This window comes from Temnothorax curvispinosus, unplaced genomic scaffold (genome assembly GCF_003070985.1).
Source record: "Temnothorax curvispinosus isolate PA1 unplaced genomic scaffold, ASM307098v1 QBEX01009181.1, whole genome shotgun sequence".
Taxonomy (NCBI): domain Eukaryota; kingdom Metazoa; phylum Arthropoda; class Insecta; order Hymenoptera; family Formicidae; genus Temnothorax; species Temnothorax curvispinosus.
In genome coordinates, this window is record NW_020218961.1 from 547 (window position 1) to 22,044 (window position 21,498).

General features: G+C 40.4%; 1 protein-coding gene across 1 annotated transcript; it reads left to right on the forward strand.

The window, feature by feature from the left end:
- Nucleotides 1-964: 964 nt before the first annotated feature.
- Nucleotides 965-21,479, forward strand: LOC112458733 (the record flags this gene model as incomplete). The annotated part of the gene is made up of 9 exons (XM_025022488.1): nt 965-1,042; nt 1,153-1,291; nt 2,002-2,370; nt 12,087-12,148; nt 17,904-18,106; nt 18,782-19,062; nt 19,849-20,292; nt 20,679-20,882; nt 21,414-21,479. Coding segments are annotated over exons 3-9 (1,350 nt in total), but the record flags the coding sequence as incomplete, so codon positions are not given.
- Between the last annotated feature and the right edge of the window lie 19 nt (nt 21,480-21,498).

Below are 21,498 nucleotides of genomic sequence, written 5' to 3' on the forward strand. Positions count from 1 at the left end.
ATAATCCTCAACGTATCAAGTTAGTGTGTCAAGTTTCCCGAGAATGAGTTCTCGAAAGGCATGATGCGGGGGAGCGCGGCACGGCGCGGCGACGAGGGAAACACAATGTCCTGGAGCGGGACAAAGAACGGGCGCGCGGAGGACGGGGGAGAGGGCACCGATTGTCGAGTGGGTAACGCGAGATGAAATATCGAGAGGAGGAAAATGAAACTGTGGAATCTCCCGGGAGTGTGTACCTGGGAGTGCGGGCAGGGAAGAACTCGCGCGAGAGAGAGTAGAAGGTCGAATTTCCGACGGAGAATCTATCAGCCGCTGCAGCCGCAGGCCGGAGAGGTGAGGCGGATGTAAGGCCGAGAGGTGTGTGGACCGTCGCGCCGGCTCTCGCGCCGCGCCGCGGAGCGGTGAGCGCGAGCGAAGGACGAGGAAGGCGCGAAGGAGGTAGAGGAGTAGAGGAGAAAGAACCTCCGCGCCGCCGATCTCCTCGCGGGCACGACGGGCTCTACGGCCGCGCGCGCCGGGGCCTGTGGAGCCCCGCGAGAGCGCGGAGGCTGCGGTTAGAAAGCGTTCGTGCCGAGACCACGGCGGCGTCTCGCCTGCTGCTGCTGCTGCTGCATGCCATCTTCGTTCGCGCGCGGTGCCGTTGCCCGACTGTCCAGAATACCTACGCCCGGTGTCCGGACCGGAGCACGGTGTTGCGAGTGCCGCGAGTCCGACCGACCGACCGACCCGGTACCAGTTGACCGGCGTGGTACCAGTTGCCGCGCGCTCGCAGCCGCAGCCGCGGTCGCACTCGCAGTTCCGCGCTGCGCTCCGTCACCAGTTGACTCGTCGCTCGTGCCCGCGCGCGTGCTCGCAGGTGATCCATCGTAGTCGCTGACGGCTAAGATTGCTTCCTCGGAGAGACGTGCGCTTGAATACCTAAACCACGGCCGGAACTGCAGCGCCTCCGAGAAGAATAAGTACGTTATCGAATAGAACCGAACGCGACTTGGACGGTGAATGCTTGAGGGCGTTAGCGAGAACGTTCAGAAGACTTAACCCAGTATGTCTCAAATCGGGAGATATAACGTCTTAAAGACGTCTTAATAATGTCTTTAAGACGTCATTTTCCGATTTGAGACATTATGTTCATTGGGAACCGACATTTTTCAGACGTCGTTTTGGACGGACTTTTTTATCCCGTGTCAGGACGAGGACCGTTATTGAAACTTTGTCGGAGACGACTCTCCCGTTCTACGCATCTCGCGCGATCCAGCGCGCGCGTGCGCGCGCGGTGGGATCGCTCGAACAGGTGCGTGTATCACGCGCGCCATCGGCTGCAGTTTAGAAAGTGCAATGAACCGTTTTCCCCTTTTTCGTGGTTTCCGTGTGGCGCACTTTAACGCGCATACTCGCGCGCGAAAATGTGCGAAGGCGAATATGGGCGCGGGTACTCGTGCGTACACTCGAGTTTCAAGCGCACATGACGCATCGTAAGAAGGCGGTCCGTGTGACCGTGTCGCAGCCTCAATGCCAACGCAACTCACACGTCCATTCATGGAAAGAGTAAAATGATGCGAACATCTCGTCTATCGTCAATCTATACATCCGATCTCAAAAACCGAAGGTTTAGCCGCGGTTTAGCGCAACGATAATCTAATCTTTTCTTTTAACTATATAAGTAAATAATCTCGAGTTTGCCAAATACACGCACGTCTACTAAACTGCGAAGAAATCTTTTTAAACTTAATATTAACAAACTATTGTATATATTGAATTAGATTATATAGCAATGTGGTCAAATTTATTACATTTTTACTATTTTTATCACACTCCCGGAAAATCATTGCATTTTCTCGAAACTGTCCGAAAGGATTAACATGCCTTCGATATATCTGCTATCTAAATTTAAATCCATCTCGCGAAATTGGAACGTTCGCGTAATTATAATTACAGGGATTATCTCACGAAACGAACAAATCGGACCGGAATAGATCAACGGGATATTTCGTTGTCTTTCAGATCGGCGAGAGGGGGTCACGCATCGGGTGGACGTTGTAAGCGTCTCTCGGCGCCTTCTTTTCATTTCCCTCGAGGGGCCACGCCGACCTTTTAGAATTCTCAGACGAGATCCGATCGCACGGCCAAACGCAGGAAACACGCCGGTTGCGGCAGGTCGCGAAGAACGGATCCGAAGATGGCCTACATTATCTGGCCTTATCGATGAGAAGAACCACTCCAGCCGCGCCGTGCGAGCGACTTGACTAGAAAAGGAGAAATCCAGCCGTGGAAAGGAAAAAAATGGGTCAAGCGTGGTGCAAGGAGAGAACCTCCAAGGCCCAGGACTCCAAGTCTCCGTTGGATCGGGTTTTTGTACGATGCGCGCAACGGGTACGTATATACGAAAACATGTCTCACCTCTTGTTCAAGCAGCTCGTTAATCGATAATCAATCATGTGTGTTTATGATCGATGACGCATGAGTGATTCGCTAACAAGTTTTCCGCGCGCGAATGTAATTTATGCAAACGCTCTCGCGATATGAAGCCTCATGAATATTTTGCTCCAGTTTGAGAATCGCTCGTTTCATTGTTTTATTTCGCGACTTGGATTTTATAACAAATACGCTTTCTCCCTCCCCGTGTTCCGCTGATAGTATTTATAACGCGTATTTACATATTTTATAGGTATAAATACATGTCAAAAATATTCGAGCTTTTATATTGACCCCTTTCGGGGATTACATATCTTTGACAGGTCTTAAAACTAGGTCGAAATTAATAAATTTTTATTGTGGGTAAAATTATGTTTCATTAAAAAATAAAAATACATGCCTTGTAGAGTAGTCTTTTGAGAATATTTCCCGCAAATTTCAATAAAAAATAATAAAAATTGAAGTCCTGACAGCTATTTTCCCGAAACAATGTTTTGAAAATCGATACCAGAAATATCTCGGAGACTTATAAGTGAATGCATGAAATTTTTTGCAGTCACTCTCAATATACAATAATCTAGTCCTTGTCACAGAATTTTTTTCGATTTATTGCTTAGTTTTTTATAAATAAAAAAACCGATTTTTGTAATAAAAAATTGCATTTTTCGAAAAATCAATATTTTCAAAATCAGTTTTATGATATTTTTGATATTTTTACTGAAATTTTCTGGAGATATTCTCGAAAGACTACTCTACCAGACACGTTTTTTCTTTTTTTACTAACATAATTTTACCCATAATAAAAATTCGTTAATTTCGACCGAGGTCCGTCAAAAGTACGTAATCCCTTTGAAGTCAGAATATAAACATTACAGTCAAAACAGGTGTATGAATATTTCAGCTTTTGACGTTGAATTCAGGGAATAGTCCAACTTCCGTGGAAAATAATCCAACTCGTGTGTGACTGTGCGATGACTATCGTATTCGTGGCGCGTCACGAGAAACATCTGTTTGCCATATAATTTTGCACGATCGTTACGCCGGTCGTCTCCGATGTAAGCGATGAGAAGCGCGACGGTATGAAAATAAAAAGAGCATACGGAGAGGAGGCCGCCGGATTCCACGTGCACTTGAAACAGATACGGAGATGCGCGTCCTCGTTATTATATAACGTATGTATACACACATACAGATGCTCTGCGCTCTGCGCACGGATTGCGCGAATCTGCGAACGCGTGCTAGGCGTGCGTGCCACGCTAATTTGGAATCTCGCCGCGGGTATGCGGATGCGATCGCAATTACTAGCGACTACCTGCTTTTCTCCGCGATAGCGTAGAATCGATAAATTATAGCACATATGACAGTCGTAGTCGTGGACGTAAGTAACGCACAAGCTTTGACGTATCCTGATCTGTCAGGTCGGAGACTACGACCGTCGTATATCGCTACGCCATGTTATGTGCTTTGACCCTTAGTCTTTGATCGAGACGTATATTCAAGTAAACACAATCATTGTTTTATGTATAGGGTGTTCCAGGTCAATAAAACTTCAGGATCTTAATAGAAAATTGAATTATATATATAACCAATATATAATTTCTTTCATAGAATTTTATATTCTTGTATTTCAAGAATATTATAATTCGAATATTATAATTGTCACATAAAGAGTACAATATGAGTATTTTGATGATAATGATGTCTTCATCTTTTTCTGATTTCTTCTGTTTCGTTGTAACATAATAAAATTGAATCAACATTATTTGTGTTCACGTAGAGAATATTGAATTTTAAAATAAGATCAAACTGTCTTCGTTATAATATGAACATCTTTTAAAAGTAGATATTGTTATTCTCTATCCAATATTTGTTGCTTTCCACTAATAAGAATTATTTTTGAATAATAAGAATATATTTTTCTTTATTGAATTATATGTATATAACGCTTTGATGCAAATAATTTATCTTTGTTTAACGCTGTATAATCTCATTTTAAGATTTACATGTCAAAAATAAAGATATCCTTTAAATAAGAATTTTTTTCTGTGTATTATCGCTATTTTGTCAATCTTGCTCGTGTTTTGATCTCGTATTTATTTCGAAATACTGATCTAACGATGTTTTTGCTTCCGCTCAAGGGCGAGCGGCAATATATTTGGCGCGTTAAAAAGCGATCGCTTTAAAACGGTGCAGATGGTCTCATAGATTCGCGAGAGAGAACGCACGTTACTCACGCGTGGTATTACAGTCAATTAGACACGGCGTGATAAGTTCGGTGTTAAACGCACCGCGCGCGTCAAGGATTTCTTGTGTAAGAAATGGCACAAGAGAATAAATCAGGTCGCGAGGTCGGGTTGCTCGGATCGCTTCTTACGGTTTTTACTTTGTTCACATCGGAAAAATGACTCGCTAGAAAATTACCTTGCGGCCTTCGCGGCAAAAAAAGGAAAAATCGCGATGTATAAACGCAAGTGTTATTCCCTCACGGAAAAAAATATTTGGTTGAATTAATAGGAAATCTGGTTCAAACAACCTGACTGTCTGGTGAGAAATGAACGATCCATAATTTTCATTAAAATAACCAGACAAATTTGGTTAGTTGCATTCTGGTTGAAGTAACCGGACACATTGGATTGGATGTATCCTGGTTTCGGCAACCAGGCGTATTTGGTTAATTGTAAATCCGACGTCTTATCCACCTTATTAGTGTACATACTAATAAGCTGCATAATAAGTCTCACACACAGATATACGCGGACGAAACGAAGAGATGGTCGCGGCGCACAAACGCAATCACGCTTTATGACCGTGAACGCAATCGTGCAACAAGATCGCGCTCCAAGGTTAGGACGTCAAGGCGGTTGAGAGAGTCGGCCGAAGAGGACGACCACGACGGCTCGCGCCGCCACGGAAGTCTCGCAGCAAGGAAGATCCGCGGGAGGCCAAGGCACGGGACCGAGCTATCCTGCGAAACCGGCGCGAGAACGCCGGCTTGGTTCATCTTACCCAGGTCCGGCACGTCAGCCAAACCCGCTTCCCGACCAAGCCCGACACGGCCCCGCTCTTCAGACAAAAGAAAATAGTTTCGCGCGAGCCTCAGTTTCAAAATAGGTCAGAATAACCAGATACTTGTCTGGTTATTACTGGACACGCGTGAACCAAGCTATTGGATTAACGTGACATGTATGATTATGATAACCAGAAATTATGTTTAATTCCACCAATACTCCTTTAAACATACATGTCACGTTAATCCAACTATGCTCTTCTTCCCTTGTAGTTATAATAACCAGATACTTGTATATTATTACTACAAATGCACTAACCAAATTCTAAACGGTATCACACCCAAACATTCTGGTTGCGTACCAGAATATTTGATTACAATAACCAGAAATTCTGTTTATTTCAACCAAAAATTGCTTAACAAAACGCATCTTGTTAATTCAACCATGGTTGTTTTACGAATATTTTCGTTTCCTCTCTCTCTCCGAATATTCTTTCGAATATTTCCACAACGTAACTTCCTATTTGTTGTACCAAAAAAATTACGCGCAAATTTCGCAGATCGCGCTAACGTAACAGTCGGGTTGTATCGCGTTCAATAAAATTGTATGTTTCTTCTACACGCTAACACGGCGTATTTTTCTTCCTGATACGCCCACGCGTTCCGATTGACAAACAATCACCTCGCTCTCGCGCCATCGGAGACCGAATCGCGAATCATCGAGGTATTTTTAGATCCGATTAAATTGTACCTTTGTATGACGTAGGTCGCGAATGCACGTATTATTCATCCCATGTGCACTAACCGTGTGTATATACACGTCGCGTGCCGCTACGCGGCATTCCGGATTCGCGTCGTATAAGCCCGTGCTCACCGGTAAAATCGCGGAATTGATACGATATCTGTATTTGCACAATTGCGTTGTTCCTGTGCCGTAATATACTACGTACGTCTTAGTACGGGATCGAGAAATTGGAGCTCGAAGCCATCGTACAAACGCGAAATGCCTCGCGCGCGCTCTTCACGGCTTATCTAAACATGAAGCCTCAACGACGCGGCAGTTTAGTTAGAGACCGATAAGTATTCGCCGCAATGGGAACTTTGTCTCGACCGCACTTTTAGTTCGCTGTTATCTTTATCGAGGGTGAGTTAAGATTACCGGTGGAAATATGATTATCTGACCTTTCCAGGGTGGGACTCGGACCAGCCCTAGTTTCCGGTCTTTGCCCACGTTATCGTACTCGACATTCCTACCTGGCGGTCACGACTTAAAAAATATGCTTTGCTGATACTTGCGTGTACATATATACATATGCGCATTTGGAGAACTGTGTTGTCAAGTGTGTCTCAAGGCACAACATCGCAAGGAAAAAAAGGAGAAAGATAAAATTCTACTTCAACATTCTATTTGTTTCAGTTCAAAGAATAATTTTTGAGTCGCAAAAATATGTGGATATCTTCTCAGTGTTGCCGTCTTATATTCTTAAACAATTAAAATTTTTAAAATTTTTTAAATTTTTGGCATACAAAATCCGCTTCCTGTCTAACAAGAAAACTTAACAGATTTAATTATTCATATTATTCACAATTACTGCCGACTTGTTCATAAAACTAGATTTATCTCAGATTTGATGAATACATCGTCTCGAAGAATACCTCGACGAGCTGACCTGGTTTGAATTGTTAATGATATGTTACTAATATCGCTCTTATGTATGAGCTCGTTGAAATGGAAAACGCAATGTCCTTAGCGACGCACGCTTGTGTAGCGTAGCATATGTGTGCGTACACCATGTATAGGCGAGAGCTCGTAGAACCATGTGAATACAATTACGTTCGCGTGATGTACACTGTGTATTTGAGATTGAAGCATCATCATAGTACCTAGTACCGATCTAACAGCAGAATGGAGAGTTACGTAAAATGCGAAACTGTATTCTTTTATGACAGTGCTACCAGTGGTTTTTTTTGTATGCTAGCGAAACAAACGGTATTTGCATATCAGTAGACTTTTTTTTCGGCTTCTTATGAGTCCATATATGAATAAACAATGGATCAGAGCTCAAAACATACATATCTGTTCCAGAAATAGACTCTTCTCAGTGATATACAAAGTTACCTTCGCTAAAATATAGCGGTAAAATGCATGAATTTTTATACACAGGCTTTAATGAGATTATTACAACATCCTGTAGAGTATACTGCCCAATTAAAAGTTGGCACTAAAGGCTATAAATTTTCTTACGTAAATTTATGATGAGGAAGTATGTAAATATTAGCAACATTAATTCTGACAAAGCGCCAAGTTGATCGGTCTATGCAAATAAAGTTACCAGTTTTAATTTAGTGTTTTTAATTTAAAAAATTTTGATTGTTGAGATGATCGATAGTGCAGATAAATTATTTATATTACGCAGCAAAGCAAATTACAGAGCCAACTTTTATCTCTTGTTACATTATCTTAAAAAAAGTATTATGAATAAGTTTCTGCTTTCATATTATATGAAAAATATACTATTGATAGAAATTGTGTATTATATCGCTAAATTATAATCAAACCGAGCGAATTCGTTAGATACTAAATACAATTTAATCTTGAAAATTTCGAATTTGTTAGATAATCCTGCGACCGAAAAAGACAATCACGCCTCGGCGACGCAATCGCAGCTTTACGCAGGTAGACGTTGGCCGATCGACCTACGCTACTATATTATTAATAGATAGTGAAAGTTACATTAGATATTTGTGCAGGAACCCAGAAAATTGCCCACTGTCACGAAGACATAATAAAACTTTGGTAACAACCGGTGCCGTAATGCGCGCAGATTTCACGCTAGGGTCTCAACTTTTTGCCGCATTGACATTTGCCGAAACAACTGTGTCGTGCAAAATGCATTTACAATTGCGATAGAGGATCTCCCCTTCTAACGTACTAAACTCACCCGCTAAACTCGCTAGATTCACTTTGTTTCGTGGGAAATTCATGCCTTTTTTCGCATGCACGCATCACGTGATTCGATTCCTGGCGCCATAAGTTACGCAAGAGTTCTGGAAATTCTTTACGATCGAAAATTTAATATACAGAACGAGATTTATTTTGCAACGACGACGAGTATCTAATGCGCGGTTCTTCTCTAAATCTTGTGGTTTCGCCACTAATATATTAGAGCGATTGCGATAGTCATTACAAAAGAGAGGATCGCTCTATAAATTTGAGTAAATGCGGGCACTTATAAAGTAGGAGCGAATTTTTTACTCAAATTTATAGAGTGTCATATCTCTAACACAGAAAAAAAGGAAGTGCATAATAAATCAGGACTTACATACTTGTATATAAGAATCTATAATCTTGAAATGAGATGTAAATTGCGTTAAACGAAGAAATCTTGTTTGAATGAAAGTATTTATATAGTTTAATCAAGAAAAAAAGTTAAAATAAAAAGTTGAAATTCTTATGAGAAGATTATAGATTCTTGCTTATATACATAAGTATATAAGTCTTGATTTAACACTTCTTTTTTTCTGCAGTGTATGAACATTAATCTATTGCACTCGAAAAGAGTGCCTTTTCATTCAAATGGAGTGCGATTTCACTCTAACTTATAAAGCGCAATTTTACTCTTTCTTTAAAGTGACGAGTCACTCGAAGTGATCACAGGCTAAATTTTCACTTGTATTTCACTCGTTTTGAGTGATATTTCACTCTTCGATTTTTAGAAAATACGATTGCAATTTTCTAAACAAATATGAAAATAAATTTCAAGTTGTATCGTTGTTATACTGTTGCAAGAACGAACGGTGTTCGCGACGGCGTCATCGGCGTCATAGACCACACACTTTTGCGAGTGGTCGGACGGCAGTCCCAGGGGGTACCGGTGAATGCGTTTCGCGAACAACATTTCGCTGAAACAACAGTCCGCTCCCGGACAGTGGTGGCGACCCGGGTCCTGGTTCGGGACGTAACTTAATCGGCGAAATAACTTTTGCTCACCGACTCGCCCGGCCCGGGTGACGTGTCGCGCGCGAGAAGTTTCCCGACAAATTTGCAATGTAAACCGTGCCCGGAGAAACGGCCGCGCGACACGTGTACGATTTCCAAAGGGCTGTTCGCCAGCATACGTGAAATATACCTTACATACGGTGGAAGGGTAACGCCGCCACCTCGCCGTGTACCCGCGCGAGATCGATGCAAGGACACTCTTCTTGTCCCGTTTAATCTCGTTAACGCCCTATTATTTGCCGCGGCACTTACAACGTATCTATATTACGCTAAAGCTATATTATTCCCTCTCTCCCTCCCTGGCTCGTTTACTCGCGATTAACCTGTCATGGGCCGAGTTTTAATTCGTTGCTCGAGTTTATCGTAGCAGAAATTGCGGAAGGCTCGCTTCCTTACAGAGCCCCGGGTAACTAACGGATTGCGTACTATAAAGTTCAAATTATGTGTACAAATCGCGCAATTTGAGTTAGGTGAAAGCGAAGAAAGAGCTTTTCACGTTTCTTAACAATTTCGTAGTTTAAAAGAAATTCATTCTTCTTTTTCGGGAAAATAGAAACTTATTTGTTACGACAGCTGTAAATAAAAAGGGCAAAAGCCATACACGTCCGCTGGGTCCTTTCGTTCTCGCGAACCAACGGAATTAGCGAAAAAATGACGTTTGGTCGGAGTTCGTCTGACACGTTCGAATTGCCAAAATCATCGTGGCGTGAAGCGAACGACCTTCCTCGCTATGCACCGATTCCGATCGATGTTTTGTTCCGTTCGATTCTTTTTTTTCTCTCTCACGAATAGATCAAATAAAGACCAAATTGGCCTGGTGTTCGAAATGTCATTATCCTATCCACGCCCAGTCGGAATGAAATATATCTCTTTTTCAGTAACTCTGAAAGTTACTAAAAGGTCAAATATCATAGAATTTGTTCTGCGGAATTTTGTTTAAAAAGAGATATTTCTCTTTCGTGTGGCGTCGAACGTACATTCGCGCGACGTATGGTTGATACATATAGAAAATAAATTGTCTAACTTGCTGAGAACGACACGACACGTCACATGCGAGTCATCTGAGATATCTCGTAGCCGAAGGCCGATCGTAAAGACGACGAAACGGTATTGAGCTCGACCGGTGCTTACTTACACCTCTCTCGCACGCCATCGTGTTTTCGCGTCCCGCGAGGATACAAAAGGGTATTATGCAACGCGATTCGCACAGCGGATGGCCGCCGATTGTGTAATCCTTCGACAAGAGTGTCAGGGACCGAGTCGTGTTTCCGTTAAGCTTATTGCTCGTGTCGTCTTCCCGGGACACTTCGCTAAATTGAAAGATAACGCGCGCGTTTGGAAACTGTTCCCATTACCTGTCGCGAATCACTTGGCGAGTTCGACAATATATTCTATATAGAACGTAATATATTTTTGCATGGAATAGAATGTCGTAACTTGTCTAACAAACTAATGCTTCTAATTTCGCTAACACTTATTATGCTGCTAATTTCGTTAATAGTTTCTAATTCTATTGAGGAATAAGTGTAGCGAGCTAGCACTAATTTAATACTAGAGAACGCTAATTGGATACTAATTGCACTCAATTTTAGTTTTAATCTTCAAGTTGCGACGCGTATATTAGGAGATACTTTTAAAATTGCGCTCGTCTAAAATTTCTTGACGAAACGCCTTCTTGCTTCTAAGCAAGTTTCACGCAATATTTTAATGAAATCGCCATTTTTCAAAGTCAAATCTCTCCCGAGCAATATCTCACAACGAAGAATTCCATTTGCTCCGAAAGAATTATGAGAGTCATCCTCCAACATTTTAGAACGCCGCGAAATTTCTGAATTGTAAAAGTAAGCCAAAAGGAAAAAAAATTGATGCAGCTACTTTATCTACGAGATTTACGACGGCGATTTTTAATCAGCCGGTCGCGCAAAAATGGATTTTTGCGGTCACAAACTTTTTGAAAAAGGATTTCTGGGGCACGATTCTCACACAGGTCGCGTTCTATGGTTTTCGGTCGAGTAAACGAGCCGATGAGCTAGGTAATGCGAATTAGCTTAATCGGCTCCTCATGCGATCGAATCGACGATCCTTCATCCACCTCGCATCTCGACGCCCTGCCTGGAGAATTACCCTCGCATTCTCTCTCAACCTAATAAGGGCGCGTCGAAGTAATTACGCTGTTAATGACTTATTAATCCTCGATGGTGCTACCTTTAAGCAACGAAATAGAATCATTAGAATGATCCTGCTCGATCTCATGCAATTATTTCATGCTTCATTGTTGATATTATGAATCTCATTATTTTTCGCTTTAAAATAATTGTTTATAATAGAATCCAAAATCTGAATAAGAGATGTTTCTAATTTTCTTCATTGTATTTTACGTAAGGTAAACTCATCGTCAGAGTGTTGCTTGATTAGTCATCGAAATGACACGAAAAGTGTTTTCTTTTCTTTATGAAAATCTTCATAAAAATGTAGTTCAGATGATAACGTGTTCAGATTCATTCATGAATTTATCAAATCGCTTTGTTGTTTTTACTTTGAGATTTTTTTTCGTAAGAATACTTCATATACATATTTTTATTTTCCTCACGGTATTTTTCTTTTCATCTAAACTTTCCTAGAAATGTAGAACGACAAGTATAACATTCACGCTTACCTCTGTTGCAGATTTATCCAGGTTTAAAGGAGGAAGGATCGGTCTTGGGAGGCGCCACGCAGAGAGTTACGAGGTACGCGCGCACTTGTTTTCTCTTCTTCTTTCTTCTTTTCTTCTTCAAACTTTGCTCATGCATTTCGCGATTACGAATCGCGAAAAGCAGTATGCGACCTTAATCGGGCATGTAATAGGATTTCAGTGTCGTCTTTTAAGAGTCACCTCGTTCTACAGTTTCGCTGACAGTTATTGCCAAGAGCGCGCATGCATCGTTGCTGTTAATTGCGCGAGAACGTGGGTCGGAGATAATCACTTAGGCGACCCGGAGATTATAATTCGCGCGACCATATTAATTCCAGAGAGATATCTGAATCGATGGAAAGTGACGTGCGGTAAAACTCGCTCCTTCCTGATGATCCAAAAATTGCGTTATACGGTTAATGTGATTAATGCCGTCGTACGTGCCGTCATCGCGCACACAGAAAGTCACGTTACAAAAGAATTTATGAAAGGGTCCGCTAATTTAAGTTGAACAATGGACTTGGTGGCTTATTGGGTTAATGGGCAAGTAATCGCGTTACTCGTCGTCCACTTTCCGTCAATCTTGGAACGCTCGGGTACGAAAGCCATATTATGGATACAATTGGACATCATCGGACGCGAGTTACGAAGCGTGTATCAGACAATTATTTCTCCGACGATACGACATTAAAGAAATGTAGATATTTTACAATTAAAATAAACGGCGCTATCTTTTCGACACGCAATAGATCGTGGAACGCGGTATCGCGATCGTGTTATGATCCGTCGATCGCGCAATAAATCGCGCGATATATCGCACGTAAGGATGGAAGAACGCAATTTCCTGATGCGACGGCAACAGCCTCGGAGTGAAACCTAAACGACCTAGCGCGTAAACGTCATCGTCGAAGGTGAACCTAACTTTACAATAAATTGAGGAGAGGTGGCGCGACCTTAAATGGTCACGCTGTTGTGTCAGGCGAATGGCGAACGCTGCGTCGCGCCCGATAACGCAATTTTATTTCTGCCTCGCCACTTTTCGTAATTGAATCATCCGGCGCTCACAAGCGTTACAATCGATTCATCTTCTCTATCTTGAGAAAAATCGAAACATTTTAGACACTCGACAATTTTTTTTTCTTAAGACCGCGGGACCGGGTTGTTTGTACCTTAAACTTTTGTACACCAGTCTGCAATTTGAAATAAAAAAAAAATAATAATTGCGGTTTAATAAACGACTTTAATTAATTTCTTTGTACTGATGTCAAAAAAGAATTTTCTTTCTTTTCAAATAGAGGAACAAGAACTAAATAAAAATAGTTTTTGAAGCGTTCTTTTTTATCGCGTAAAATGTCCTACAATAGATTTGATACAGTTAAATGTTGAAATACTCTAAAATAGAGAATCGTATCGTATCAGCAGAATGCAAATGTTTAAAATAATTTTAAAAAAGTTGGGTGGAATAATTTATCTTGTCGTCTCATTTCGTTTCCTTGCAAATAATATATATCTACGGAAAATTATTGATAATACGCGATACTCGGTTCGGCTGAATTTTGGATTATCGTAATGCGTCGATTGCGAGAGGGAGAGGAATCGAATTTTCGACAGTGGAATATTTTCGGAGTCCGGACACGTTACATGTAAAATGTGTGGCGCGTTGCGGGCAGAACGGTGGTCCCCCCAGTGGTTCTCTCGTTACCGTGGAAAAGGATCTACGCCGTGTGACAGCTTTATCCTATATTCAGACAGCTTTTAGGCTGTGTGACAGTGAATCCACACGGCGATGATCGAGCGTGGGTCGGCCGCTTTAGTTTGCTCTCGTCCTACGCTTCGTTCCATCGATTCCTTTTTAGGGTCAGTAGACCATTTCTGGACCTACTCGCAAGTGCGAAAGTTTAAAAACTACCTACTGCTGGTGTGTCTGCGAAAGCAGAGAAAATCCAATATTATCGAATTTCACATATTTATGCCACCGAAAACAAACTGTATAGAAATGGAATAAGTTAAATTGAAACTTTCGATTACAAAAATACGACGAAGGAGCGATTTGTAATTTTAAATATGTGTAATTTTAAATCTATTTAAGCAAGCAGAGAATCTGTTTTCTATGTATAAATATTAATTTGCTTGAGATTTTTATCCATTTTCGTTTATATAACTTATTTTTTTACATAATTTCAACTTACACATTTCTCTCTAAAAAAAAGAGATTAATTTTTACACTCTTTTGCTTCTTAATAACGTAATTTCTGCAGCAATATCGTCATAATGCATAGTAATACTTTCAAAATCCCCCGATAATATCATATACATTAATCTCAATAATCTACCTATAGAAATCTGAATGAGAACGTGCGGCAAGTGACCTGCTTGTTATGCATATTTTAAAAGAATTTTAAAAGAACTATATTACTATACTAGACTTTACTACTGCTCAATTATGTACCTGTTCGAAGGAATCTACTTTCTCTTCGATCTCTTTTTTTTTTAATGGTGCGGTGCGTACGGCTACGTCAATTAAATTTTTTTGCCTCGCTAGGGGAACGATTAAATTGATCGATAAGTTTGCCGCGATAGTAACGATCAGGTGATTGGCTCGCTACCTCGCACACGGCGAGTTAATATTTCTAATTTATTGTCGTCAAACATATCATGTAGTTACATAAGCATTCTTCTAGCATCATGTTACAATCTATAGTATGTACATCTATATAGTATGTACAATGTACATGAGTAATATACTTGAGTATATTCGTATAAGTGTGCACCGAGCAAAGGCGAACTTATCAAAAATTCTTTACAGATTTCAGACAGTTACAAGTTTTCGTAATTCGTGCAATATTCTTTTAATGTTAGATAATATTATTCATTAAAATAATGTGACTTAACCCGGAGACGGGCGTTCGAGGTAAATTTTATCCCTCAGTATCAAAAAAATAAAGTTCACGCGCGTCACAGTAATTTTAATGTGCTTCTTTCGTTTTTTAAATATTTTCTCCTTAATTTAAAATATGCAATTAAAAATATGCAATGGGTAATTAATAATAATAACTTTTTAATTGGGATGTAAAAATCATCCTAGGTGACCATTTACGCAAAGAAATTAAGTTAGCCCGTTCTCGGGTTAAATCGATACATTTGTTCCATATTTCATTTTTGTATGATTAATAAATCATAATTTCCATCAATGTAAATAGAAATATTTCAATTAATTAACATGTTGCAGTGTGTTTTTGCTTGGAATATTTTTAATAAGAAATAATTTTTTAATTATATCTCGAGAAATGAGAGATAATATGAGTATATGTAAAAATTTTTGGGTAAAAATTATTTTCCACTGCGTAGCGCGATAATGTTAATTGTCAATTTCAATCTGCGCGAGTTATCGATGGCGAAAGTTTATTTTGCCGATAAAATGTATTAATAACATGTCCCGTGTAATAAGTGATACAAGTACACGTTGTAAAATTATGTAGTAATTTCACAACAGTTTCGTAACCGGCAAGATATTCTTCATAGCGCACCGTTAGAATGCCTGATGTTGAATCAGTGTTTATCATCAGATCGTAATTAACAACACAGGTAGTAATGTTTATTTTCACATTAAAGCCGGCAGAACAGGTAAAATTAAGCGATGAAAAACTGCGTGTTTAACGTAATAACATTTTATCGTTGATCGCTCCGCCAATTATTATCAGAAAAATTACGGAAGGGTGTATCCTGGATTAAGGATAAATCATCACGTCGAATCGAATCTCTTGACATGATGAAAAACCGAACGTTAAAAATCGCCGATTGAAACGTGTATTGATAATAATCACGTTTATAACACGCATATTTTATGAATCCATTCTGATAAAACACGCATACAACGGAGATATGCTTATAATAATCCGCTCGTCGGCACGAACTGTTCCAACAATGTGAATTTTAATTCATTTGAGCCCGCAAGAACAACGAGGATGATCATTTCGCGTAAATTATTCGCGCACGCCGTGGCACCGGCTTGTATATATATGCGCGGGTTAACATAATAAATAAACTGCACGTGTCACACGCTGTTACGACCCGGTACAGAACGAGCAATCATGTCCACATGTATTGATATCCATTAAGTGTAGGATAGAATATCGATCAATTAGTTATTCTTATAGTATTGCCTAAATGTTAAAACCAGAAACAAAATTTATTTTTTATTTCTATTGGTTTTCATCTTGTTTTAAGTGATCATATTAGAAGAAAACGCATTGTTTTATCTTCATAGACATGATTTATTATTATTTCTTGCACAATGAAAATTCTGGTAAATTAAAGAAAAAAACATCGCTTCTCTTATAGAGAAAAGTTCCAGTTTTTTAACCAAGAGCATGCTGAATGTCATTTTTATGTTATTTAGTATCTTCTTGTTTTAATAATTTAGTAATTTCTTTTTTTTTTAAGACAAACTTGTTATAACTCATTTAGCGATTGTACGTTGGAGGAATTTAATATTTTATCATGTTGCTCCATATTGTGATGCTAGTTCAATGTAAGTAAATCACTGATAAAAGATGCCCTGGCGAGAGACGAACGGAATTCTTCCTTCTTTGTAGATATTTTGAAATCGTTCGCGTGCACCGTGGGTATTTTGTACACGAAGTTGAAAGGCACTCTCTCGTGCGCGTGAGCAGGAGACTGTATGAGAGAAATTCCGGTAATGTTTCGCGTCCCGAAAGAGTTATAGCTCAAGGGATGCGAAGAAACACGGAATGCATTTGCGATAAACCGTATAAGCTTACGTAGCGCCCGCGCCGTAGCGATTCCGAATTATCTCGGTGCACCGAGCTGTAATTTTTGATGGACACAAATTGTTTCGAAAGTGGTACAGAATTAACAGTCGACTGCTTCGCGTATTCGTGACATTTGCGAAAGAATGCGAATTTATCTCGTACCGATTTTCTCTCTCTCCGCGGATATACTCCTGCTTCGCAAGAAGCAATAGTCGAAAATCGAATATGCCTCTAAACTAGGGCTGGTGATTTGCTTCGAAGGCTTCGACATTAAAATCTTCGAAGATCAAAGTTTCGAAACTTTGAAACTTCGAAACTTTAATCTTCGACGCTTCAAAGAATCAAAATTATACAATTATTAATTTAATATAATAGTAATAGTCCATAGACCACAATCCACAATATAGGCACATATTTATAAAATTATATGACAAAATCCAAATAAAATTTCTAATGTTGCAATTATGTCGCAAAGATATTTTTCGAAGCTGTCAAAGAACAACAGCCCTACTCTAAACGATACAGAACAGTTCAGTTTGTACATTATTTCGATGACAAACTATATAGCGAAAGTAGAAAAAATTGCGTTTAAAAAAATAATTTTCGAGAAACGTTATCTCTTATCTCACTTGATACACGATTATCGGTGTTATCTCTAAAACCATTCTTTTTTAATTTGTTAAAAACTATTTAGATGTCTGGACACTTTTACTTGAAAAAGTCTATCTTCTCAACAAAAGATTGCTGCATACGCAATTAAGCCAGTTATCGATTATAAAGTCTGATATATGCGCATTACTTTTTAATTATTCACGCCTATCGCTGGTCTATATCGCTAGATAGTTAAGATATCCCCGCGCGCATCGCAATGGGTTTCCACACAAACTTAATGCAGAATACTCGCACGATGATCGATTACGCGTATCAAATTCGCTCGCGGCTGTCATATATTTACATTCCGAGCTATAGAAGAGCGTTAGCGCGTTATAGCGCGGGGAGTAGCAGCGGGGGCAGCTCAACTTAATCTTTTCTGTGCAGCTCCGAAATAGGATACGCCGGTTCACCGCCGAGGGAAGCGCTCACGAGGGGACGGAGCATAGACTCCGTGGACAGGCCCTTTCATCCTAGCGACTGGGTGGACGTCAATCTCGAAGTGCCTAGCCCGCCTAGAGCGAGCTCGACTCTCACCAACTCGTTCGTCGACACTAGTCTGCGTCTCGCCGCCACACCTACGTTCAGCTGTAAGCTCGACAATTTATCGTCAAATTGATGTACATCAGCGATCGGTGGATCGTTACCGGGTACCGAGTATGAAAGCGCGCGCGATTCGGACCGAGACGAAATAAAATCACGGCGGAATCGAAAAAAACGTATTAAGAAAGATGAAAGGTATCTAATTAAAAATTTTTAATGAACGCGACTCTCGGGAAAATAGTTGCAGTTTTAAGAGAATTACAGACACGAGATTGAATGTATAGAAACGTCACGTGATGTCACGTAAAATTGCTGGTGCGAATATCGCTGCATCGCTGCCTTCCCATCGTCTCGGTACAGAACGCAATTTCTATTTCAAGTGCCCGGTTATAAGCCGTAACAGGAGTGAGCGCCGCAGGGACTGGCTCTCGCAAATTTAAGTCGTGAGCGTCAGCGCGCGGCCGTCTCTTCCGTTTCTTGTCCGAGCGTAAGACATAAGCCCGCATAATTTATCGCTGTACTACGTATAGATCTTTAACGAGTCGCGTTAACGCTGCGACGATGGCGCGGGTAACGGCCGCCGATATTGTTGGGCATTATTAAAGTCGTTAAAGTCATTCAATCTGTATGCCGTGAGCGTATCGTTGTATCAGATAGAGGAGTAGATGTATAACGAGCGCCGCGCGGTAACCGCGTTTATTCGGATAAATGTAACGCCGCAGGTTCCAATCTGAAGGACGTCACTCCGGTGCCACCTCCGAGGCGAAAAAAAAGGAACAGGAGCAGGCCCTTGCCGCCGAAACCGGACGAGATTCCTGAGAACGTGACCAATAATTTGAGACGCGGCGATACGTGCGAGGAACCGTTATACTTGTCGGTCAGATCGCCGAAGACGGGTAGCAGCGACCAGAACGGTGACGTCGAGGCGCGGGGAGCGGGAAAGACCTGCACGGAAGATCCGAAGCATGACAGTCGAAGGTTGAAAGAGATTTACGAACATAAGGCGAGTTAGTTCATCGTAATTGATGTTCCTCCAAGTTATCCAAGAGTTGGCGAATCAACGTCACGTCATCATTTTGATACAGCGCAATTTGAAACGGCGCTTGTTGGCCCATTCACGTCTTCACTAATTTATTTTGATGTTATATCGAATTTTAATCGGCATAGAATTCGTATTGACATAGAAAATCAAACGCGGATGCGTAATATATAACACACATATATTATAACACACTAATATTATCGTATTATTAAATGTTATCGAGCTTAAATTGTCATATTATATTTGATAGGACAAGGAAACAATTTTACAATCAAAAAAGATGATTTTTAGAAAGTATTGTATTGTATGACTTGTAATAAATAACAAATGAACAAATTTAAAATTTAAAAACATCAAGAGGAAGACACTAATATAAAACATATCTCTTCTGGAAATTGAAAGATATTGAAAATAAAACACATTGTGCAAATTAAGCTTTAAAAATTAAACAAAGTAATTAAATATTATTCAAATTATCCAATTTAGCGACTGTGTTTTGCCTACTTCCCTTATTTATAAATTTAAGAAAAAACTATACATTCTGCAATGTGAAATTTTATTTTATGTTCAATTTATTTAAAATAATATTGATAAATTAATTCGTTTCTGCACGGCGCCGTCCAATTTATGCGAAAAAAATAAAAAGCGAAAAATAAATGCAGCGTACTATTAGGAATTGCGCTAATCTCATTCGAATTTCTCGTTCTATTCAACTTTGATAACGAAAGTAATGACTTCCCTCGACAGGTTAACGGCACCGGAAGGATAATATCTAGCGAGGTGGTTTCCGGCAAGAGAACGCCCGGCGACAAGAAAACTTCGAGGACTTCGGAGTCGGGCCACCATCACCGGAAAGCTCTCGAGAATGAAGAATACGAGAGATGCGCCCGGAATCAATCGATCAAGGACACTTCGGCTCCTAATCGCCAGGACAGACAGAAGTCGAAGGAGCTCGAGAGGCGGATCAGGGATTCCTCGAGAGACGACGACAGACCGGAAACAAATACAAGGACAAAGAACTACAGCACCGTTAGCTTGCCGAATTACGATGAGCTGGACGTGTCTAGGCATCCCCCGAGAAGCACGGCGAACGACGAAGGAGGTGTGGGAGAGAAAATGAAGTCGAGGAGACCCGTCAGATGCAGTACGGTCTCGCTTCCGGCCGAATCTTTCCTGTCGCCCTTTTCCGAGGTTCAGTACAATCATTCCCCACCATTTTATTTCACTGATCGAACGCTAAAATTTTGAAACGTCGTGATGTCTATCAAGAAAAAAATGTGCAATTGCGAAAACTGTTATCGTCACACACAATTACATTTTTTTAAATTGTTATACAATCATCATCGTATAAAACAATCGTTCAAATTTTCTTTGCACTTGGAATATGTATAAAGTTCCTCGCGGCATTTCATTATATTTCATTGAAGAGATTTTTTTTGATAAAGTTACGTTTTCTATGTGTTTCCTCATTTCTCTTTCCGTCAACTTTTTAATTTGATTTGTTTTGCCGTATTGGCGTATCAAGAGAGTTACGGAACTAAGACGATGATTACACTCGTGTCATTTGTCGATTGTAGAAAACCAGCGTGTGCTTGGAGGACTACATCCCGCGACGTGGCAGCATCGAGCACCTGTCGCTATATCAGGTGCTGGGCAAGTTGGACTCGAGCGAGAACGAGGTCACCGACGGCGGATTCATAAAGTACGATCCGAGTAAATTGGAGGATTGGGACCTCAGTGACATCGGTAATTGCGACTCGAACCAACGTCTCTCTGTCGAGGTACGTTTACAAAGCGAGCCGCGTTGAAATCGATATTAAGCTGACGCCCCGTTAGCGCTGGTATTCCAATGAAGAAACTAATCGCATTAAGAAACGTATCTTCGCTCTCTCGAAAACAGAGTAGATTTAGAATGTCCGCGAATTTTATTTTTCACCGTGGAACATCGCTCTAATTGTAAGTAGGAAATAATTAATTTTTCTGTCATATACCCTAGATAGATTTGCACTAAAATTACCAAGGGGTGTCAAAATGTTCCGTTTGACATTTTATAATAATTTATTACTCATTTTTAAAACATCTTAATTTCTAAAATTTTCCCTGACTTTTATTAAAATTACATAGATGATTAATTTTATTAATTTGTTTTCTCTTTTCTTTTCTGAGATTTCTCCGGTAGAAATAAATATAGATTAATCTCCGATAGTTCTAGTGTTAATATTTCTGCGCTACACAATATAACTGATTCAAATATTTCCACATACAGTGATAAAACACATATTATTCAAGTATATTTTAAATGTGGATTACAGAATACGCCGCGGATTGAAATCCATAACGATGAGTCTGTGGAAAGTGGACTTTCCGATGGTATAGACGTTGTCGACCACTCGCGAA